This window comes from Athalia rosae, chromosome 2 (genome assembly GCF_917208135.1).
Source record: "Athalia rosae chromosome 2, iyAthRosa1.1, whole genome shotgun sequence".
Taxonomy (NCBI): Eukaryota; Metazoa; Arthropoda; class Insecta; order Hymenoptera; family Athaliidae; genus Athalia; species Athalia rosae.
In genome coordinates, this window is record NC_064027.1 from 29,299,604 (window position 1) to 29,322,602 (window position 22,999).

Consider the following 22,999-nt stretch of genomic DNA (forward strand, 5'->3'; position numbering starts at 1 on the left):
TGCCTAACATCAGGCAATTTCTTTGTTGAACTACGAACGAACAAAGTTCGTGGCCATATATTACTTTATTTATTGGCCAGTATAGCTGTGGAAATATGTAAAAATATAACGGCGACATATACTTATATTTTATTCAACCTTCTTCACGGGGATAATATGTAGATCATCCTGTTTGAGTTTTAATTATGGCACGTGTGGCGGTAGTGATTAGATACGATTCAGCATAGATATATTATACCATATCTATGGATTCAGCAGTCTTATCCCTTTTTTCTAATCCATTTTTTTTTTTTTTTTCCAATTTCTATGGTCCTTCGAGAGTCGAGGGGTTGGGGGCGGGAGAATTTTTCAACATTTTTGCTTGGCTCACATTACATAGTCGTTATATTATACGATAATGTACTCGGATGTACGCACATGTAAAACATGTGTAAACATTTGTAGGTATAAACTATGTGGCTCGGAATAAAGACTTTTATAATTTTGAATTTATGAGTAATTTGCTTATCTTAAAATTGATAAAACGTTCGAATATGATAATTATGTATCTATATATATATACAGTATGCACATATAATTACAGAACAGAGAATGAACCCTTCTGCAGCAAAGTATATACATAATCGCACAGAATTAATCGTCTCAGTTTCTCTGCTGGGAGACAGCAAAATTTGTAATTAACATCAAGAGCAGTCTTCGAAGTGCTGTGAAACCGGACTGTATTATTTCAATTTATGTGTAGTGAAGAAAAAAGCGGGTCTTAGAACAGGATTTCATTTTGAACGAACGCGTGATTATCACTGGTTACTCGCGCATTATATCATTAAGTTTTATAAGTATTGTATTATTTCATTGTGTCCTTTGAATCAGCGCGAAATTATAAAGATAAAAATCAATTTATAAATTGAACAAAAACTAGAGTCGTCTTCAAAGATCAAACAATCGAAAACAAGTGTACCTCTTCTTCTTCATCTTATTTTTATCTTATTTCTTTATACACAATCACGTCGTTATTATTCATATAACTATTCTGTCTCGTTGATTGTCGCGGTACGCGAAACATTGAAGTCTTTGCACTCGAAATGGTAAGTATACCCTATGGTATAAATTAATACACGTCGGTTTCTTACTTCACTACTTTTTCTCTACACAATTGACGTTGATAATATTATATCGAATTGTATGTTAGCGAGACAAAGGGGGGAAGAAAAAAAAAAGATCAAATCAAATAAAATCAAATAAAACAAAATTATATTCGGAGAAATTACGTTAAAACCGAACACTGAATATTCATGGTTTGGTTTTTCTTTTTTCTCAATTATTTGAATTTTTTATATCACCTATAAATCAAACTCGCGTTGTATGAAGAACAAAAAAAAGAACTGGTTAGTTTGGATGTTTCAGACCGAGTAGGTACGTGCTTTGCGAATAACAATTTTTTTCCCAACTTAACAAATTAGGTAATTGAGGATGGAAGAGCGAAAATCTAGAATTGAAATTAGAATCGCGATAAAAAAAAAAAAGGAAAGAAGAAAAATAACAATTTCCAATGGTTATTTCAAAGATTCTTTTCTTTTATTTACCTAGTTTTTTCCTCACTCATCATTTCTTTGTGTGCCTCGATGTTCGTGTAAAATATCTGACGATGAAACTGTGAGGCTCTAATTGTAAATTCAACATACGGGGTATCTCATTTAAAATTATAAGAAAAATCTGAATATTCTTGAAATCATTCACTCGGGACGAACCTAAATATTTCGAATAAAAGTCGTAGGAGATTTGAAAGCTTCAATCAAAATAATATTTAATTCCGATTGAAACTTCCGAAAATTCGTTGGTCAAATTTTCTTTTTTTTTTCTCTGATTTTCTAGAATTTTGATGAATTTCAAGAAATGAACATTTTATTTTCTTCTTCTTCGCATGAAAAATCGCCAAATCGCCACTGTAGCAGCCGAAACACGATCACGTTGCTGAGATTTATTGAGAATCTAGGAATGATTCATAAATGTATGTGCGTAGAATCCGTAGTTTTATCGAGAAATAGAGGGGGAATTCCGAAGTTTAAATTACGTTACCTATCAACGGAATTGTAAAAATATTCGTACATGAAATTATTCAGCACAATTATCATGCAATTAGATTTCTTTCTCGATACTCCATGACAATATGACAACTGCCACTGCAGCATCGTCGAAGTCACCATGTTGGATTCGCGCAAATTGTCCTAATCTTTTTTTAATACGATTTTGCTGCACATTCGATGATAACCACTAATCCCATTTTTTGTGAATCTTGCATTGCTTTCGATTAGTAGTATTTTCAGAATCGTTACCGGAAATCGAACGATCTTTAAAAACCAGTCGGTAAAGAATCTTTGTACCTCGTATAGCTCTGCATCTCCTCGACAAAAGAGTAGAAGATATTTATTCAATTGAACTTCGCAGAGTTTGAAATTTTATTTGTAAGATAAGCACATGATCCACTTGGAACATGATACGTCTGAAAATGATCATTAATTACAAAGATCTTCCAACATGATTACATAAGATCGCTCATATGATTGATTGAACAATAATGACGGCAGTTGATTCAAACAACAGCAACAACAAAAAACATGAGAAATAGATAATCGACGGTAGTTATTTCAATCTGCGTTCACTCGGAGCTTTTTATTGTTAGAAGACACGCATACCTACCGTATCACATGAAATTCTGTCGTTCTGTAATCAAAATTTCATTTTCAGAATACACCGATCGAAAAATCCGATCCGATATATCCAAAAATGTTGTAATAAATCATACGCTAATTGTAAGGTATATAGTTCGATACCATATTATTTTACGAAGGCGTTATTTTTGCACTTCGTACTTTATGCTCATATACATACATAGGTATGTACGCAAATATCCGAATAAATATGTACATATATTTTTCCAGTTTCTTCTTACATTACAATTTAAAACGTGCGACTATTCATTTATTTATTTATTTTTTTTTTTTTTCTGTTCAACCTCTTGTCAATAAATTTTTTTTTTTTTACTCCTTTTTTCTTTCATTTTGTTCATTTACTATTTTTTTCTAGTTTTTATTCAATTAACAGATAACACACTTTATATATGGGCGTATATTTATACGTATTACCTGCTATGTACTATAGTGTAAGATTATGTTAACGATGTTTTTGATTTTTTTTAATAATATTAATGATAAAAATGTAAAAAAACGAAAAATAAGTCGTAACCAGAGAATAGAGGGGGAGGGGACGAAGTAAACAATTGGCAAAAAATATTAATGATCATAATAATATTGATTAAACGATAGTAATAAAATGATTAAGAAATTATTAAAAGGACAAAAGATCGTTGTTTTTTTTTTTCATTATGAATTGCGGAATTAACAGTATAGTCAGATTTTATGATTGAAATATAAAATTTTAATGTAATATGTGCATATCATAGTGTAGATGTGTGTATTTGTAGTTAGCAGTAGCAGCATCGGCAACGTTCGACCTTGAAAAGGTCAAACTTTCTCGTCCCTGTCCTACATAATATCCGGAAATAATTTCCGATTTCTGGTACCGATATAATTATTCATTATACTACTTCCTACATATCCATATCTAGCGTATGAATTTATATATTATCTGGAACGTGAATTCTAAACGTTCGTTGTGCCAAGGTATAATGAAAAATGGAAAAGTAAATAAATTTATTTTGTATCAGATCAGTTACAAATCTTAACGTTCGATCGTACCGATTCTTCTATGAGATACCAACGAGTTTTTCTTAATTTTTTCTTTCGGGGTTTTTTTTCCTCTCAAAAATTCACGCTGTCAATTTCTTTGGCAATTTTTGTTGAAGGTTGTGAAAGAAAAAAAATCGGCCATAATTGTCGATAATTTTTTCACCCGCACCTGTATAAGATTCGCCGGTAATTTTTGATAAATTTTGCGATTCGGATTTTTTGCACAGATTTAACCGTCGATTCGTTGAACTATGGTTGAACGATTATTTGAAAAAGTTGAATTGAAAAAACTTATCGTTTTTATGCATCATCAAAAATTTTATACCGCAAGTTTAAAGGACAGTAATCCTCGAGACGGTTTGCATATGTAGATTAAAACTGAATATCGCGATAAATAATCACCTAAAACTTTTTCAAATGTATGGACATCTATATTATTTACCGAATTTTGCGTTATGGAAAAATCTTAGTTCCCACTTGAAAAAACAAAAGGATAAAAAATACGAACAAATATCTCCCTATACCACGTACTTTTGTGGGACGAGAAATAGATTATAATTTTTATGTCTGATCGGTGCCTCCCTACTATACAATTCAAACCGGATGGCTTGGAGCAATTTTGCATAGTGGGTATATCGGTACGAGCTAACGCGAGTTTTATCTTCTTATAGTCATACCTATACCGGTAAATGGACACATTTATTTATATATATGTATAAAGTACATGAATAACTATAATTTCCGTACGGACAAACCAAAGCGAGGTTGCCATCAGTCGATCTTGAATCTTTGTACGGAGAAGACGCGTTCATAGATAAGTTCATTTATGCATATACTTAGATCAAATAAATCGAAAATATTCGGACGAATACGTGAACCGATAAATTGCGAAAAGGAATCGATAATGAAAATATAATATACTATTCATCCGAAAGAATAAATAAATAAATAAACTGATGAAATAAGAAACGCACACCTGCGACACACAGGTACATGGTTAATTAATTGATCGATTAAGGGGGCGGTCGGTTACATTCAAATCGCGTAAATTTCACGATTTGTAACATTGTTTGAAAAATCGTCGGAGCATAAAAAAAAAAAAAAAAACAAAATCAGGTGTACAATAATTCACGTATATACGGAGCTGCAATATCAGCATCGCCGCGTTCAAATCTCCACTTATTCGCGAGCTTATAAATTATACGTGATAGTGAAATGGAGGTATCCGCTTTGCGCAATATCGAAAAAATGAAGAAGAATCTTGAGGACGGAAGTAAAGAAGGTTCTTCGGAGCACCAAAGGGAGTTTCCGAACTTGTCGAAAATTCGTGAATCTCTAGCGTTAGCTGAGACATTAGCCAAAGCATCGTTGATGACTTCTCCTGCTGCGAAAAGGCGCCTGGCCGCTCGAAATATTCAAATCACCGCCGCTGCCGCTGCCGATAATAATTACGACAACGTTAATAACAACGCGACATCGACCGATAATAATACCTGTAATTATTCTTCCGATCCTGCACCATCACCTGCCGCTGGGGGAGTTGAATACGTACCACCTAAGGCGCTGCTACTTTATCTAGTAAGGTAAAGAAAAACAACAACAACAACATTTTTTCTCACCTGTATTATACACACATCGAGGTGATTTACTGATTTACACGTGTAGCGATATTATCGTCTGCCATAAATAATTTAACGATCAATATTATTCCAGAGAGATGAAAAAAAACAAATCGCTCGTTAATTTATCAGCTAATACTGCTTCCGAAAAGAAAAGAAGGAATTTGTGATTTTTTTGGTTTTCCACATTTCTATACGTCACTTTTTTATGTAGGTATACCGTATATATATATACGTATACGAAAAAGCCCAGGTATCACGCGTGTGGTACATCATATGTATAGCATATGAACACCTATGTATACCTATGTGATACAGATCATACATCTTTCATTGCACTACATACGTGACTTGAAACACGTTCTTTGAGTCACGTATTATTTTTTGTTTCCCCATTTTTTTCTTACGAATTCTGCAGTACTTGATTTTCTTGTTTTTCCTATTTTTACATTTTTTAGTTTTTATTCATTCTCCCTTCTTTTTCTCTCTTTTATTCACCCATTCCATCTCTCTCAAATGTACGTATAACATATAATGTGATTCCTCGTGTACTGCATGGACTTTATATCAAGTGCATTCATATACAATATGAGAGCAGGACATTATATTATTCACATTTCAGGCATTTTTTATCTTTTCGTCGACCGTTTTACTTAGTCCCCTACGTGACTGAGCTCACGGTGGTTTGAGAAAAGAATTTCAAATTCAAAAATTGAATCATCCCAGCGACTATTACAATCATCGCAGCAATGATAACGATGATTTTTATTTCGCTGATGAATCTATAACGAATCTAATTCAACGCTACAATTTATCATGAAAAAAATTATCAAAAATATCGATATTCGAATGTACAAGTAAAGACCGAAGTTATTTTGAATAATTATAATATTTATCATGACAGTAACAATCGTGACGATGAAAATACATTTTTTCGATTCATTATTTCGTTGGTTGCGGTTGGTATATGTAAAAGGAAATAAACGAATCAAAATTGCAGGTGCATCTTCGCAAACGTAATTTTTTTTTCCGTTCCTTTCTCTTTACATCTATGTGCAAATATTTTTTTTCTCATTTCTATCGACCAAACTGTATTTTTTAAATATTTTCATTCCATTTTCTCTCATTCAAATCGTTGGAGCGATTTTTTGAGTCCGTATATGACACTCGATAAGTATGTGCGTTATGCAGTCGCGGCGCAGCGCACGAGACGTCTGGAGTTTCTTGAATAAATTGAACATTTTTTTTTACCCGAGAAATATACCTAGATGAATCTGTTATTTATTTCATCTTTTTCTCTCCTTTACTCTTTTTTAATTCTACCCCTCCCCTCGCCCTTTCGAAAATAAAACGCGCATGAAAATGATATGCGCACTGGAGATGGTACGAAGGTATAAGAAATTGAATATCTGGCGTCATTCCTATGATTTCAAAAAATGGGATGCAAAACTGTGATCGTGTAAGAAAAAAATTACTCATACGACGTATACGTGACATAATGTACAGAGAAACTGCTGCAGTGGCATTATAGGGAAAGGAAAAATAAAATCAATTTGAAAAAAAGGAACAAAGAACGGGGATCACGAGAAATTGACGAGGGTGAAAAAGAAACTCTACAATCAGATGAATTGGGAAAAAGAAAAAAATTTATTTGTATATTTGCATGACTAATTATGACTAATTACTCATATTGTTATAATAGTACAGCGACGTAATTATAATCTGTTAATATTTTGGTTTTTATATGTTTTAAATTACAGGCAAAATTTTTATTGCAACGTTCACGACTTACGATAAAGAAAAATTGTACTTTCAACGGAGATCAGCTGGTTCATATATGGAAAATTTGTTATTGGCGGCTTTAGGAAAGTTTCTTCTTTTTCGAACGTGTGTACGAATATGTTTATAATTTCGATATTTATTCTTCACACATTTTCTGTTCAATTCTATCTTTCTATCTTACTTTCTTCCTTTTTTCTTCTTAAAACTCATCTCATATATATGCTGTATCTTCATACTGCAATTACCTATTACGAGTTACACCCGCATCGGTTATATATTGGATAAAATCGAGTCATTCGCGAGAATAATTGTATTAAAAAGAAGAAGAAAGAAAACAAGAACGAAAAAAAGAGATACAAAATGACGTCCGTGACGAAAAATCTTTTTAAATTTAAATTCGTAACATCCATCGTGAATCTTGATGGTTTTGGGCAGAGGAATCTTTCGAGTCTTCTCCTACAACCAAGGTAAGAAAATAAATTCTGCAATATACGTATATAGCACATCATATGACAATAATATTTGAAATGCAATTCCGTGACGTAACATCATCATCGTTATTGTTATTTTTATATTCACTTTTTATTTTAAACGTGGTTCAAATGAGATATATTTTGAGAAGAAAAATTTCGTCCTCACTGATATTTGGTCGTTAAAAATTTGACGATTTCTATTAAAAATATTTGAATTGCATTTCGTACAGCGTACGATGTACAGTTCAATTTTGCTGTCAGTTTATTCGTCATTCAGCACTTTTTGTTGCGAAAATTGCAAAATATAAGTACCAAGTGCGTATAATTTTCGTATGAAACTCACGTGCAGATCCTCGTAAAATATAATCTGACTTATGCAATTGAAATTGAATTCATTTTAATTGTTTTAAGAATTGTGTGAATTCAAAACGCGCGTGCAATTGTACTATGTAATTCAATTCCGTGCGTTATGTAATGCCAGTTGAATTTTTTGTTTCGCCGCATTTCATTGTTCCTCACGGATAATTTTTTCAAGAAAATTATGTAAATTGAAAGTGCGTAATTGCAATTCTTGCATGCTTGATTTTCGCGACACGTTCACTTTCGCGTGTAATTGATCCGCACCAATCAAGATTTTGCACAGAAAATGACGTGGTACGACGATTCGATGGTGTAGTTGCAACTGCAGCATAATTGAATTTTCAGATTGAATGTCGTAAATCAAAAAAGTAGTCAAAAGTCGCGACTGTCGAATTATACATAATATTAGAAACTTACCCCTGACTTGAACGGATAATTATCCATAAATTCTCACTGAAATTTGATTTTCGAGTTTCACCAGTCTCGCCGATTTTTCATTGCAATAATCAAACGCCGTGTGCCATTCAATTATTTTTTATAAATTAGATCGTGTGAATTGATTATTTTGATATTACGATATCTCCGATACAAGATGTAAATATCCTGCATCGGAGGGAACGCGTCCATATAAAAGAATATGGGTAGAAAGATAATGATAAATTAAAATACAATATCGTCAGATTTAAGGATAATTTTGCGGTTAAATGAGTGTAACATGTTACAAGTACATATGACATATCATACGTCATCAAAGATGATAATGGAAACACGTGATTATTATATCATGCGTGACACTTGAAGTATGATTTATTTTTATTTGATGTCCTTTTATGTAGGTCGCTCGTGGATGAAATAATGAATATATTTGTAATTAGAAATTAAAAAAAAGTCATCGTGGATGATATAATGAATATATTTGTAATTAGAAATTTACTCGTTGGTACACCGAGCAATCAATTAACCAAAAAATTTGAAGCGAAGCGAACGAATTGAAAGAAAAATTCGTCGTTCCTCATTTGATCCGGGAATAATAGTGTTCTGGGATTTCAAATTTTGTTTTTTATCTGTTATCATTTTATTCGATTTGATTTTTTTCCTCTTTGCTTTTCTTCCATTTGGGTTTTCTTCCTTTTTTTTTCAGCTCCGTGTTAGATAATCGATCCCCCCCCCCCCCCCCCCCCCCCGTTAATGAATTACTATAACTGCAATAAATTACAAATTGCTTCGGGGTGTACCGCGCTACGTGCGGGTTATGAGGTTTCCTGGCTGTCTGTATGTCTGCATTGAAATCAGTAACTGAAACCAATTAAAATTTAATTATAATACATGTGCACACCTAGTCGTGTAACCGGACATTTTTTTTCACTAATAATCTCATAGCTATGAAATGTAGTGACCAAAAAAAAAAAAATCATTCTTGGTTGCAAAATTAGGATTTTTCGCACTACCGATTTTCACAAAATGGCGAACGGTCGTGTGCAGACAAAAAAAATACCTGTAAGTGTCTCGACATTTATTAACATTTTGTGAATATGAAAGAAATCAGAGATATAAAACAAAGAGAAATTGAAAGAAATTTTTCTCCTATAATACGCGTATTTTTTGTCGCTGCAGTGTACATACATACATAGGTAAATATCAAGTGAAAATTATGACACACGTATTCATTAATATATTCTAGAAATAATCTCACCCATGCACATTCGTAATAATAATATAGTAATAATCATTGACGCGCGATGTACGTGCGTATACCTTGTTCTACGAAAATTAAACTTTCACAATAAAAGAATAAGTACCTACACCGATATTATTAAACAATTGATACCAATCATTACACGAGTGAGAATATACCGTACACGTAATCAAATATGATCCTGCACTTGACGATTTCTTCGATCGATTAATTATTTAGTATTATTATTATCATTATCATTGATGTTGTTGTAGTTGTTATCATTATCCTCTTTTTTCCAAATTTGACGTTATTCCCGCGTAAATTTTTCATGTAAATGACGCACGTATAAAACAAATAATTTTTCCATTGCTGGAAGTTTTTCTTTTTTGTTGTAAATTTTTTTTTTTTTTCTTCTCTTTTATTTTCTTTAGGAAATATGTAAAATCGTGATCGCTTACTCGACAATAAAAGAAAAAATTGCGTACGTATCTTGTAGTGAGTTAAAAGAAAAAAGCTCGTACGAACGATGCAGATAGATTGTAACCTGTATAGGTATATAATGCGTGTGGCAAAAATAATTAATCAGAGAATTGATAAATTTACTTTATAGCGAAATAGTAAGATGGCTGTAATACATTTTTCAACGTTGTTATTACCTATATCTCATTTATTATTGTAAAAAGAAAAATTGACGTAACGATGTATGAATTTTGCATACATGTACTTTCGTGTGAATGGGTATGTGACATATGTACGTGTGTATATATTTACTTGAAAGCTATATGCAATAATGCCACGTGTCTCATGTGTCAACAATACCTCGGTGAAAAGGCCATCGCTAAATCGATTTTCAATTGATTTCGAACAATGTCTAAACCAGATAATCTATTACACTTTGGACGCAAGGTGGGTTCTTTTGCTTCTCTTCGGTGCGCATCTCGCCGATCCTTACTTCACCTTCTATTATTCTTCGCATGTGTGTACAACAATCTTTACAATACACGCACGTATACATACAATGTATAAAATACATATACAAGATTTATATATTCTCCTTTTTTAGTTATTCTACTATTTTTTTTCGTTCGTTCGTTCTTTCTTTCTTTCTCTCTCTCTCCTTCTTTTCTATTTCTTCGTTCTTCTTTCGTTCATTTATTTCTTATTTTTCAAATATTTTACTTACGGGTTAACAAATTGGAAAATAACCAGACGCGTTCGCTCACACCGTGCTTATATGCATGGGTACGTGTGCGTATATCATTACGGTTATTTCACCGAAACGTTTCTTGGAATAATACCTCATTGTTTTCTATCGAAATTAAAAATGGAAAATCTCTATTATTTAATGACAATTCGATTATAAGGTGAATCCCGGGGGGAAGCGCCTGACGCAGTCAAAAGTCATCATCGATCTCGTCGTGATTATTATTTTTAATTTACATTACTCTAGACCCGCGAATTCGTTGATTATCAATCCTCGATATACAGAACGAGAAAAAAAAGAGGTCTCGCGAAAAAAGTAGTTGCAAAAAGGTGTAAGAATGGTTGAAAAAAAAGAGGTACCGAAGATATACATAATACGTGTAGATATGGTTACAAGTTGGAGAGGCGAAGATGGTTTTAAAGTTAAGTGGGGATGCAAAGTGAAGTTGCGGGAGATGTCAAACCGCGAGATCGTCGCTGTAGAGGTTTAGGTATAAAGAGTCGAACCCCCAAGATTTTATAGTCAGTATTTGATACGAAGTCTGTGTGTGGTGAACGCGGAGAATTTCTCACCGAGAGAAAAAAAAATACAGTCGTGAATCGCATCTGTAGTAAAATAATTGGAAAAAAAATTAAAAAAAATTGTGTTTTGCTTTTTTTCATTCCAAAATTTATGTTCGTTCTACAAAATGTCGACGATAACGCGTGTAATGTAATTATTCGATCGAATGATTTGAAAATTGAGTTTTTTTTTTTATACGTCGTTTTTGGTTTTTTCGAATCGCAAGATTAATACAAGTACGATATTGTAGCTGATCAAGTGCATTTTATTCGTTATACGTACATGGAAATACATACCTCGTGTGCGTGCATACTGCTAAATTATACATAGGTGTATGATATGTAACATACGTTGAAGAGTGGAAGAAAATCGAGGAAAAATATTTATAGATAAGATAAAAGAATTAGTTTTGCGTAGATTAATTGTTACAATATGTCATCGCAAATGATGTTTTTGACACTACGAAACGACGAAACACTTGCGATAATGGCAGAACCGTCAACAGCTAAGGAAGATAGTCTGAAACCACATCATCTGAAACATTTCGTAATACAACGGTAATTATCGTCGTTCAATCTGTTGAATAATCGTATTAATTACGAAGAGAGGATGGTACTTATCTATTAGATGCAATATACATAATACATAGCATGTACTTATTACATAAATATACATAATTTGTTATTATTCAAATAATCAGCGATGTGATTTCATGAAAATTTGACAGCGTCATTACACCGGAGATCCGTGATCATCGATGTTATTATCACTATTATTATCATTATCATCGTCGTCATCATTACTATACATTACCGAGAAGGAGAAATTTATTCGCAAGAAAATGATCGTCGCGAGCGAAAGGGAAAAAAATCAAAAAGAATCACAATTGCGAATTACGACAAGTCAAAACGAATAAAAAACTGACAGAAAGAAGCGCGCCAACATTCGAATAGTGAGAAACAAAAGAATCCGAAACAACGCGACAGTGAAACATTTGAAGCACTGCAATGGCGGACTCGAAACAACGAAATTCAAAATTTGAATAGTGTCGAGCACTTTGCGGCCATCTTGAATTGAGGTCAATATTCCGAATGAACATTTCTCAATGGAATACTTTCACATGAACTTCTGAATTCAAATTTTTCACGACTGCAGCCTCAACACAAATGTTTTTCAAGTAATCTTTCAAGGTTAAGATTCAAAAAGGAAAACGCGCGCGTCCCGTTCAAGTAACAATTATGCATTAAACAACGGGTCAATGACGGTTGCCTGAATTCGATCGGTTTGGAAAATACGCGCACGGTTTACTGCCTAATCCGCAAATTACAACGTAAATTTTAACACAAGAACGAAAAAACACACATACAATTATGCGGAAAGAAACCTTAGTCTTTATCAACAGGTGCACGGAATGACGATGTCGGATAGATTGCATTCCGTTCGGTACAAACGCACGTGACGTTTTCTAACAGAGAAATGACGTCGGTAACTCACAACGTGATATATACGGGGTGTTGCGTGGATATAGGTTTGTAAAGCCGTTGATTTTTTTTTTTTTTTTTTTTAATATATTTCTCTTCTTCTGCGACGCGTGCGCAATAAACGAGTGACTCGATGAGTTCCAAGAGTTTGTTGGTTGGAACGACGAGACACCTTTGCAACTGGTTTTATAGTAAAAGCGAGCAACCAAGCAACTAATAATCACCTGCAAGTAAACGTGCAATAATAAATAATAATAGAAACATTCCGTTCGCTTTATGTCTTGTAAAATTATGAGAAGTGTTTTTTTAAATATACACTAAAACGGTATTTCAAAAATAGAATAACAAATTATTTAAAAATACATTGACAATAACACAACGTTATAAAAGACATACCGTAGTTATCTGTCTAGTATTTAACCAAAGATTATTTCGCATTAAATAATATTATTATAAATAACTCGCCATATAAATAGAAATAATATCGTCGTTACATCCAGTATGTAATTACAAATATAATTATTATCGTCATAATCATCATATCAATTCATAGTTCCGTACATACCTGGTATCCGAGTTCAAATAAAGACTGCCAAAATAAAAACACCAAATAATAACAATTGTAACTAAGATTGTTATTATTGTTGTTGTGATTCTTATTGTTATTATCATCATTGTTATCGTTATTGTAAATCAGAAAACTATATCGCAACGGATCATTTCTACAATTTTTTTTCACCTAAACAAATGACTAAATAACGGTACTTAATATTAAACGAAATTAAATCATTTTACATTTAATATAAATACCTGAGTATTTACATTACACATCATACATATATGCGATTGCTAAGGGCACTTCTACTCCGTTTCAGGTAACCATACGGTGTGCGTGTCGTTCAATCTTAGAAAAACAAAAAAAAATAAAACAAAAAGAATTGAAAGGAATGTCAATTCTTTTTCTTTTCACAACAAGAAAACTTTTATCTGTTTTTCCTCTTTCTTATCTTTTTTTTTCATATTAGCTTCTTTTTTTACGCAATGTATTTTCTACGAAACGATTACTCACAGCTGCTTGATAGTAATCATTCATACGTACCGCAAAAAATCCCGCAATTAATTTCCTTTTTTTCTAATGAGATTATTGTTATTATTGTTATTATCATTATTACCATCAAAAATAAAAACTACTGCGGTTTATGGAAATTGAAATGGAATTCAAAATAATTTTCTCCGTTTATTTATTAACAATAAGTGTTCACTTCATGAGTGTATATTGGTATGCATTAATAGGATATAGAACAAACGAAAACGAATAAAATGGATGGAAAAAAATCTATCAGTCAGAAAAGACTTTCCAAAAATAGTTAACTAGTTAACGAGCCCGTTAGAACTGGGGGTATTTCGTTCGCTCGCTCGGTCGTTCGTTTTTTTTTTCTTCTCTTTTTCTTCTACTTCCGTATGATGACATTGAACTAAAACGACCTTGTCTCGGTGCCAGAAGCTACTATACTTGACTCATTGTCAGTCAGTCTAGGTCATTCTATATATACATTATATACATTATTGTATATATATTAGATGCGGATAACTTGTGTTAGAAACTGAAACTACTCAGGTTTTTCTATCTGGTTTTATAGGGCACTTTTTTTATCTATTGATGATAAATTTTCAATCAGATAGATTTTTCTTTAGTTGCATTCGTCGAAGAAGAAAAAGTTGTACGAAAAATTGTACGATATTTTTAGAAGTTGTTCGTACATTTTTTGTATTCAAATACGAAATGGGGACGATTCAAAGACTAGGGACTTGTGAATGGTATAGGCAATAATTGGAATAATATTTTTTTCTCGGTTCTATGTAATACATGATTCAGATAAGTACATGTACATGTACGTACGAGCACATAATATACATATAGGTACAGACAAGTATTTTTAATTTTAAAACGAACGGTATATACTTATAATCGACCCAATGAACGATTCGGTGACCTGAATCTATTTGCATTATGCAAATTGGGATTAAAATTACATCCACCACAACGAAATTGTGAAATTATTCTAAACATTGGTTATAATTATCAGACCGGATGGCAATGAACGAGATTTGTTAATTATCTACAGTCAATATGTATGGTAGCGTGTTTTAATATCGTCTGCGAAGATGTACCTGGAAATAAAAAAAATGGAAGGCGAAATTAAAGGCGAAAATTTCACAATCGACGACTTTTTTTCCTGCAGTTCATACGTGTTCAATTTTTTTAGATTATTTTTTGTAGTTTTAGTTGTTGCGAAAAAATTTATCGTGGGCTAACTCTTGAGATCGGATAATTAATTGAAAAAACAAAAAAAAATATTCAGTTTGCCATTATTTGATTTCAGGATGGGGAGTTTTACATCGGCTCCCAAAATTCTCAACGAGGATGCTCAGGATTCTGATATCGCCCTACCATCCAGAATGACGCGTTCAGAAATTCTTGAAAGATGTAGATGCGAATGTGTACAACCACTTCTTAGACGTTCTTTCAAAGGCGTTGTTAAAGATGTCGGTGTTAATATAGCGGACGATTTTAAAATTCTTCAAATTAACGGCGTCTCCAAAAGTAAGCATCGGTCCGAATCATTCTGAGGATTTTCTCGTCAAATTTTACCCACAAGAAACGAATAATGTATTTTATTTTTCTTTGTGGTTTCAGTGTGCGTACAGCCATTGAACAGTCCAGATCATATCAGAATATTCCAATGGAACGTCTTGTCGCAATGTAAGTTTAACTTGATGTCTCTCATTGCTTCACACATAACAGTTATGATGACTGAGATAGCATGGTTGCAAAAAAAGTATTACAACAATCAGCTGTTTCGAATCACATGAACGCCGATGCCTCTCAAACTACAAAAATCGCCAGATCACGCGAAGTATGATAAAAAACAAGAACACAAAAAAAAAAGTTTAACATCGAAATCTCTGTGATTCGATCCATTTTATTTAGTATTCGTCTATTTTTATCTTTTATTTAGCGCTGGGAACGACGAGCGACAGTTTCATTTGTTGTCCGGACGATGCTTTGGAGTGGGCGAATCGTCGCTACCAAATCGTTCAAGAAATCCTTGAGTACGCCCCGGATGTGATATGCCTCCAAGAAGTGGATCATTTCAAATTCTTGAAAACTTGTTTAGAGACTCAGGGTTACGGTGGAATGTTTTTTCCAAAACCAGACTCACCCTGTTTGTATCTTGACGGAAATAACGGACCGGACGGATGCGCAGTTTTTTATAGACGTGATAAATTTGATTTCGTTAAATCGGATACGAGAGTCCTAGAAGTTTGGAGGGTTCAGAGCAATCAGGTCGCCGTTGCTGTTGTCCTGAGAGTAAAAGAAACCGGAAGGGAATTTTTGGTTGCTGGAACCCACTTGAAAGCCAGAAGTGGCGCGCTTTTGTCTACTTTGCGAAATGAGCAGGGAAAGGACCTTTTAGATTTTGTTAGTTCAACCGCAGAAGGAAGACCCGTCATACTTTGTGGAGATTTCAATGCGGAACCGAGCGAGCCGATTTATAGAACGGTTTTGAGCCACCAGGAACTCAATCTAGGAAGCGCTTATGCAGGTATGTTTTTTGTTTTCTATTTATAAAAATTAATAATCCAATTACGAGATGTATTTGAAAAGATTATCGACTTAGGTTCTGATTTCTTTTTTGTGAATTTACATTACAGATTTTTCGTGCGAAACGGACATTCCTTCCATCGACAGAGAACCGCCTTATACAACGTGGAAGGTCAGGGACGAGGGTGAAGTTTGTCACACTATAGACTACGTTTTTTACAACAAAGATGTTTTCGCCGTCAACGCTATACTTCAGTTTCCGACTTCGGATGATATTGGAGAGGGGAGAGTACCCTCGTTTCGGTATCCTAGCGACCATTTCTCACTATGCTGCGACTTACGGTTTCACGATCAAGAGAAATCCGAACAATCACATGCGGAAGAACTGGAAGGAACTAGCAGCTTATAGAAATTTGTAACATTAACTGTAGAAATTTTGTTCCTCAATTTATTATCATTAATAATATTACTGTTATTATTTTTCGTAACGCTTATGAAAGTTTTCTAGAAGAAAAAACAAGTCGATCTTGAAAAATCCCATGAGGTTGATCGCTAAAAACTTCGAGCGCACACCAGATTCCGTGATATCGAAGGGTTTTGACAAATCGATTGCGAAGATTTTTTCAAAATATTTCACGTGATCTCAGGAATTTTTTGGAATATCTCAGTGACTGGTGTACAGTAGATTTTAAGGGTATATAATTTTAATTCATCGCATAATTAATCGTTGCAATTATGATAAAAATATACGTGCCTTTTGGTTTCTTTTTTTTTTCTCGCCGTCAAGATGATGAATTTCTATGCGGAAGGAAAAAGAAACACGAAGAAAAACCGTTGTTGTTGTTATAATATTATTGTCATAGAAATTAGCTGAATTTTCCCGACCCCACAACAATTTTTCATATTACTTTTAATAATGTAATTAGACAGAAATTAGGTGTAATTCGTACTTGTACATACATGCCAAAGCCGAATCTCTGTAATATACCTTTAGGTAGATAAAAATTTCCACGCCAAACCAAAAATTATCAAATTTTAATCCCACGCACCTTTGATCCGATTTTTTTTTTTCATTATTTTTCTATCGTCGAAACAGTCATCTTTAATTTCAGCCACATTTTAGAAAAGTTCTTCGCAGCATTTTTCGACCGGAAAAAATGGCTCGATTAATCACGAAAGATTTGTGAATGAAAAATAAAGAAAAAAAATAATTGGCATAAAAATGGCGTGAGAAGCTTCGCAAAAACGTTTCAATTAGTGTGATCTACTATACGTAATACATATCGTGTATTTATTCTAATATTTCTCCAGGAGAGACGCGGTGAATTAAAAATTTTTTCATTTTAGTTTAATCGCTATTTAATATACAATACTTATGTAGATGGGTATTTACAGCATCTAGGAAAAAAGTATCATAATTTAAAATATTTACAAATCAATCGTTATCGCTGAAATGTAAACGAACTAAACAGGTAATTATTTCAGCAATACCTACGAATACATTATACATACTTTTAAACGCACCACATACTTACAATATGGAGGCCCGGAAAAATTGTGATTTTAGATTATAATAACGAAAAAAAACAAAAATTTATAGGTATACCGCGAGGATAATTTATATTCTATTATAAAAATAAAAGATTCCGATGAAAATAAGAAAAAAATGTTATAAAAATAAATATACCCGTACTGGATCGATATTCTTTCTCTCTCACCTTTACCCATATGCTTGAACAATTTACAAATATTATTACTTACATTTTTTTCCAATCCAGCTCTGTGTGGTGCAGCACAAAATTTGTTCGATTTGTTTCCTTACTTTCATAAAAATGAATTCACTATGTCGTTGAGACTAACGTAAGTTCCAACGAGAAGTCCAACGATTCCAAATAATATGAGTAACACATTTTTTATGAGATAAAAATTTGCAGTTCCGGTATCCGGCCACATAACGCATATTTCTATGATGGCAGGAAACGCAATTCCGAGCGCCGAAAGACAAAATGCACCGAACAACGAGATGAATAATCCCAGGCGAGGAATAGCGATGGCGAAAATGACTGGAAACCATCAGAACAAGAAAGAGATAAGCACCTATTCGGGCAATATTACTCCGTGGGGATAATTTTCTTTCATTTTTATCTTACTCACATGTTACAACGGTGACTCCTGTCCTGCAAACGTATTCCCAGAATAATTTCTTCCCTGAAGAAATACGATGCTTTACGTATGTCGTCCAGAGTATTTCAACCGGAACGTAAGCTTGAAGGGCATATGTGATGAAAATTGAAATGGCGAACATCAGCTTTATACTTTGGGCCATTCTGAAATAAAGAAATTAATTTTCAAAGTATTCGAGATCTCTTTTTGCATCCGAATATGACGCAGCCATGTTAATTTTTTTTGGAATTTCGGACTTCTTTAATTCTGGCTCCAAAATCGAGGTATATTAAAATGACAATTGAATCATCGTACATCGCATCGTTCGGAAGGTTCAAAGTGATGCTTCCCTGAGCTTTATCGCCGTATTTGATGTATCCAAAGAACCCAATCACGATGTACATCACGACGATGATGGTCATCCCGATATTCAAAACTCCGAAATAGCCTCCGAAATTCTGTGGAGTCTTCATGTTGTTCTCCAAAGCGATTACCTGTGAAATTAGTTCGTATATTTGATCATAATATTGTAACGTTTTTGCTCATATTTGTTGCATTCTGATTTTCCGTGACAAAAAAAAATACGACAAAAATGAAACAGTTACTCGTACTCACCACGCCAACAGCCTCCAATGCGAATAAAGTTGTACCGAAATAAAGAGAAAAATTTCTCAAAGACCCAACGAATTCCCTCTCAGCCATCGAAGGTAGTTCGTCAAAAACGTAGGACAAAATCATTCCAAGTCCAACGAAAGTTATAATATTTGCTACCGTTGAAAATGGTGCCAAAAGCTTCAAATTTCTTATGTAATTTATCAGTACAAGAGGTAGCAGCAAAATTAACATATGTATCTTCACGTCTATCGGCGAAAAATACTGATCGGTGACCTGGAAAGAAGAAAAAGAAAGAAACTTACTTTGTGGAAAATTATCATTTTTTATTGCTAGTTTTTTCACGTTATCATTTCCGAACGCTGTAAACTCGCTAATATCAGTATAAATTGTTTCATACCTGCTTGATATTCTCCGCTACGAATACGATGTACACGCAACAAATTCCCATTTGATAGATTATCAAAAATCCGTCGACTATTCCTCTAAAAAAAAAAACAGATAAAAATAAAAGATTTCTGGGCAAAAATGTGCAGGTAAAGGAAAACTGAAACTTGAAATCGGAAATAATCTGAAAATGAGAGTTCTGTCATTTGCGAGCAGTTTTTGAATTTTAATCGATGCAATATTTTCAGACGTTCGAGCTTCGAATTAATAATGGAATTCATCGATCAATTATTTCATTAATCAATCCTACGTTGAACTTACGGCGCGTATGGTGCAAAAAATTTCGACCATCCCGGTCCCCTTTCCAACGCGTACTTCATGCTCATCGGGTAACTGAGTAGGGGAAGTTTGAGCTTTTTGCATAATTTGTACTGAGCTTTTACGAGAACGTGCAGACAATAGGTGGCTAATATCCCGATGATTATCGTCGCTATAGGACCTATCAGTAATCCACTGTTGCAAAATGCGTTTGGCATCGCCAGGATTCCGGTTCCCAAACTTCCCTTGAGCATGTGAATCAGCGTTTCCGTGTTCCTGCAAAAACGTGAGAAGTAAATCCTAACGATAATCGGGAAATTTCGAGTCGTGCGTAGCGTTCGAAGAGGACGACAGAAATTTCCGAATAGAAGTCTACGCCGAATCGAGCGAATACCCACGTTGTTGGATTCGGTGAGTTTCGATGTTCATGGGGGTCGTAAGAATCGTCTGCATTTTTGGAAATCGAAGAACTTGCTATACCGTCGAAACTGCGAAGACCATTCTCTGGCGTTTCCGCGCCCCGTACGTCGAATCTGCAGAAGAAACGATTGGAGGTACGTAGCGAAAAATTATTTTTCCATAAGAAGGTACCGATATTTAAAAATTCGAACTTACTTGTGCGGGAGACTCTGGCCAATCACTGCTTCGGGATCGATAGTTTCTTGTTTTTTTTCTCCCGCCATTGCCGGATCGTTGCTGCGGTTTGCTGTGGGAAGTAATATTACGAATTTTAGGGGGGAAAGAAGCACGACTTTTCCTTTTTTTTTTTTACGGAGATGCGAAGTTGATATCAATTTCACATCAATCGAATAAGTTTTTGCTGTAGAAGTGGGTTCTGAAGGTCGTTATTTTCTTTTCCCTCAAGCACATTGCCTTTCGTCGATTTCCCCGCCATTTTGAATGTCGGAATTTCTCTAGTATTCGGAACATTTCAATTTGCAGCGTTTACGCGCTATGCCATGCAAAGTGTGCAATTTTTAACCAATTATACCCATCATCAGAATTGGCTTAAAATTATTTACCTCAGTTGATCGCGCGCCATAATACCTATTATTATAATGTGCGAATTTAAATTAAGAGCTGCAGCCTTGGTGCACTATAATAATTTCTGCAGTCGATTGCCTCAATAATAATTACATTGAGATCAAATGCGGTCAACTGGTGCCGTAGTTTTCACTCATTTTCTCTTTTTTTTTTTTTCACTTCCATTGTTCCCACATATTTTGCGACACTCGATCCGTGATCTACATAAAAGTTGCGGACCGGATCGCGGCCATTTGATCTTGTGTTATTAATAATTGCAACGATTGATTTTTCGCAGCTCAATTACTTTTCAAATACATGGGAAAAAAAAATCTTTTCTCGACTCGCGGTCGCCGATTTTTATGACGAATTGGAATACAATGTGCGAATATTGTATACGATACATGCTTTACATGTAAATATAGATTAGTTTTCTAAATTTAAACAGCATATTCGATTACACTTGGTTTATAAGGGGCCGCCACCGCTGCAACTGCGTTGCCGCAGCAGCATAACAGAAATTATTTTGCAGCTCTTAAACAGCTTAAGATGATTAGGAAGTTGTTTTTCGAATCAATTTCTCTTAATTCAATTACGACGGATCTCGAGGTCAGGGGGGTGGACATCGTGTTCCTTCCGCCGCGAATTCGATTCGATTTAAATCAATCAATTTCCAAGCAAATAAATAAAGTCGAACTCAATATAACTTCCGAAATCAACGCAATTTTTTTCTAACCGTAAAAAAAATCTGAAATTTTCACCGTTGCAAATTCTTTTTTGCTGAAAATATTTCCTTCGAGCGATAACTTGACGCGTTAGATTTCGCGTCAAGTGATACTAATTCCAAGACAAACATACGAAAGATCTTGGAGTGACATTAACGTTACCTAAATTCCGATTAGCGCACGGGTGAAAAAGTAATTTCAAAGGCCAGATTACGTAGCGCGGAATGACACGAAAATTATATTATTGTAGCCAATAGTAGAACTTTATTCGTAAAATATCGTTACTAAGCCATACGCTTATACTTTAATCATTCGATATCAGAACGTATACGCAAATATAAGGTGGAATGTATAAGCAGATGGTCCGCACTAATCGTAAATATGAAGTAACAGGTCTCGTTTCGTAATTCCAGTGATAACAATATTATACGATTATTAAAATCCTTATAATTCAAGGTCACGTAGTATGTTGACACACCGCGAAACGTTTGATTCTAATTCAATTTGATTTCGATATCAATCGCATGTGCAGGTGGTAATAATATCCGCTGCGAATAAACACGTATATACATATATTATATTCACTCACGATTTCGCTGCGTTAAAGAAGAAAAAAAACCATAAAGTTTTCCCAGCCGCACATCCGAAAACTATCAAATTTATCACACGCACGTTCACGCGCGTACATCGAATTAATGAAAACGTATGAAAATGGGCGTGAAGAAACGAGAAATATGAAGTACGAAGAGAAACGAACAAAAAAACCGATACCGAATGAACGCGAAATTTCAAAAATTGTATCCCTCGATTCTAGCTGAGGGATTATCTTCCGACCGTTGCTGCAGAAAGCTCAAAACGTTCGCTCGGCTTTCATCTCGGCGAGATCCTCGTAAGCGTGGCTCTCTAACGAAATAATTCTCTGAGTACGGGCAGATGACCACGTGATGTATGTACATCTCTCGCAACGGCATTACATATTAAAGTCTCCGGACGATTCTCTTCAGAGAAACATTCCGACGAACGTTTTTCTAATCAGTCGTAATAATCTCCCCCTTGTTAATTTCGAGAACCACGATATCCCACAAAATATCAGACGACCATACTCTGACGAAAAGTCTCCTGCCATCATTTTGCGGAAATAAAAAAGGCGGGGGAGAAGGGAGGAGAGAAAAGGAAACTGGAACGCTTCTATGAATCTCGGAAGACTTTTTCTATTCTCATTGGTTTTTAATGAAAACTGAAAAATAATCTTAATATCCT

General features: G+C 34.2%; 2 protein-coding genes and 1 long non-coding RNA gene across 14 annotated transcripts; 1 reads left to right on the forward strand and 2 right to left on the reverse strand.

Moving 5' to 3' along the window:
• The first annotated feature begins 665 nt into the window (after positions 1–665).
• LOC105692539 (nocturnin) lies at positions 666–17,529 on the forward strand. Of its 11 annotated transcripts, XM_048649550.1 has the most exons (6): positions 4,519–4,735; positions 4,958–5,329; positions 15,289–15,509; positions 15,603–15,668; positions 15,925–16,512; positions 16,622–17,529. In XM_048649550.1, the coding sequence occupies exons 2-6, from the start codon at positions 4,962–4,964 to the stop codon at positions 16,918–16,920; spliced, it is 1,542 nt and encodes a 513-aa protein (XP_048505507.1). In that variant the 5' UTR covers positions 4,519–4,735; positions 4,958–4,961; the 3' UTR covers positions 16,921–17,529. The 11 variants fall into 11 exon arrangements, with proteins under 11 accessions (XP_012267240.2, XP_048505507.1, XP_012267233.2 ...); XM_012411817.2 differs by lacking the exons at positions 4,519–4,735; positions 4,958–5,329 and adding an exon at positions 666–1,085; XM_012411810.3 differs by having other exon boundaries at positions 4,519–5,329.
• Positions 11,668–12,920, reverse strand: LOC125499831. Its single transcript, XR_007276832.1, has 2 exons — positions 12,790–12,920; positions 11,668–11,957 (listed from the first exon to the last, which is right to left on the reverse strand). It is a non-coding gene; the product is annotated as an uncharacterized LOC125499831 (long non-coding RNA).
• Positions 17,405–22,830, reverse strand: LOC105692538 (proton-coupled amino acid transporter-like protein CG1139). Of its 2 annotated transcripts, none has more exons than XM_012411808.3 (9): positions 22,329–22,830; positions 20,607–20,697; positions 20,390–20,524; positions 19,995–20,267; positions 19,687–19,771; positions 19,290–19,562; positions 18,990–19,168; positions 18,666–18,838; positions 17,405–18,574 (listed from the first exon to the last, which is right to left on the reverse strand). In XM_012411808.3, the coding sequence occupies exons 2-9, from the start codon at positions 20,672–20,674 to the stop codon at positions 18,336–18,338; spliced, it is 1,425 nt and encodes a 474-aa protein (XP_012267231.2). In that variant the 5' UTR covers positions 20,675–20,697; positions 22,329–22,830; the 3' UTR covers positions 17,405–18,335. The 2 variants fall into 2 exon arrangements, with proteins under 2 accessions (XP_012267231.2, XP_048505509.1); XM_048649552.1 differs by lacking the exon at positions 22,329–22,830 and adding an exon at positions 21,902–22,290.
• Between the last annotated feature and the right edge of the window lie 169 nt (positions 22,831–22,999).

What these genes read in the sequence shown, in the direction of transcription:
- LOC105692539 (XM_012411810.3), top strand. Translation starts at nt 4,962, where the DNA reads ATGGAGGTATCCGCTTTGCGCAATATCGAAAAAATGAAGAAGAATCTT. An exon ending in CTGCTACTTTATCTAGTAAG is followed by an intron (nt 5,330 to 15,288) that starts GTAAAGAAAAAC and finishes ATTTGATTTCAG; the next exon opens with GATGGGGAGTTTTACATCGG. An exon ending in TCTAGGAAGCGCTTATGCAG is followed by an intron (nt 16,513 to 16,621) that starts GTATGTTTTTTG and finishes TTTACATTACAG; the next exon opens with ATTTTTCGTGCGAAACGGAC.
- LOC105692538 (XM_012411808.3), bottom strand. Translation starts at nt 20,674, where the DNA reads ATGGCGGGAGAAAAAAAACAAGAAACTATCGATCCCGAAGCAGTGATT. An exon ending in TTTTTTGCACCATACGCGCC is followed by an intron (nt 19,772 to 19,994) that starts GTAAGTTCAACG and finishes TTTTTTTTTTAG; the next exon opens with AGGAATAGTCGACGGATTTT. An exon ending in AACCTTCCGAACGATGCGAT is followed by an intron (nt 18,839 to 18,989) that starts GTACGATGATTC and finishes TCTTTATTTCAG; the next exon opens with AATGGCCCAAAGTATAAAGC.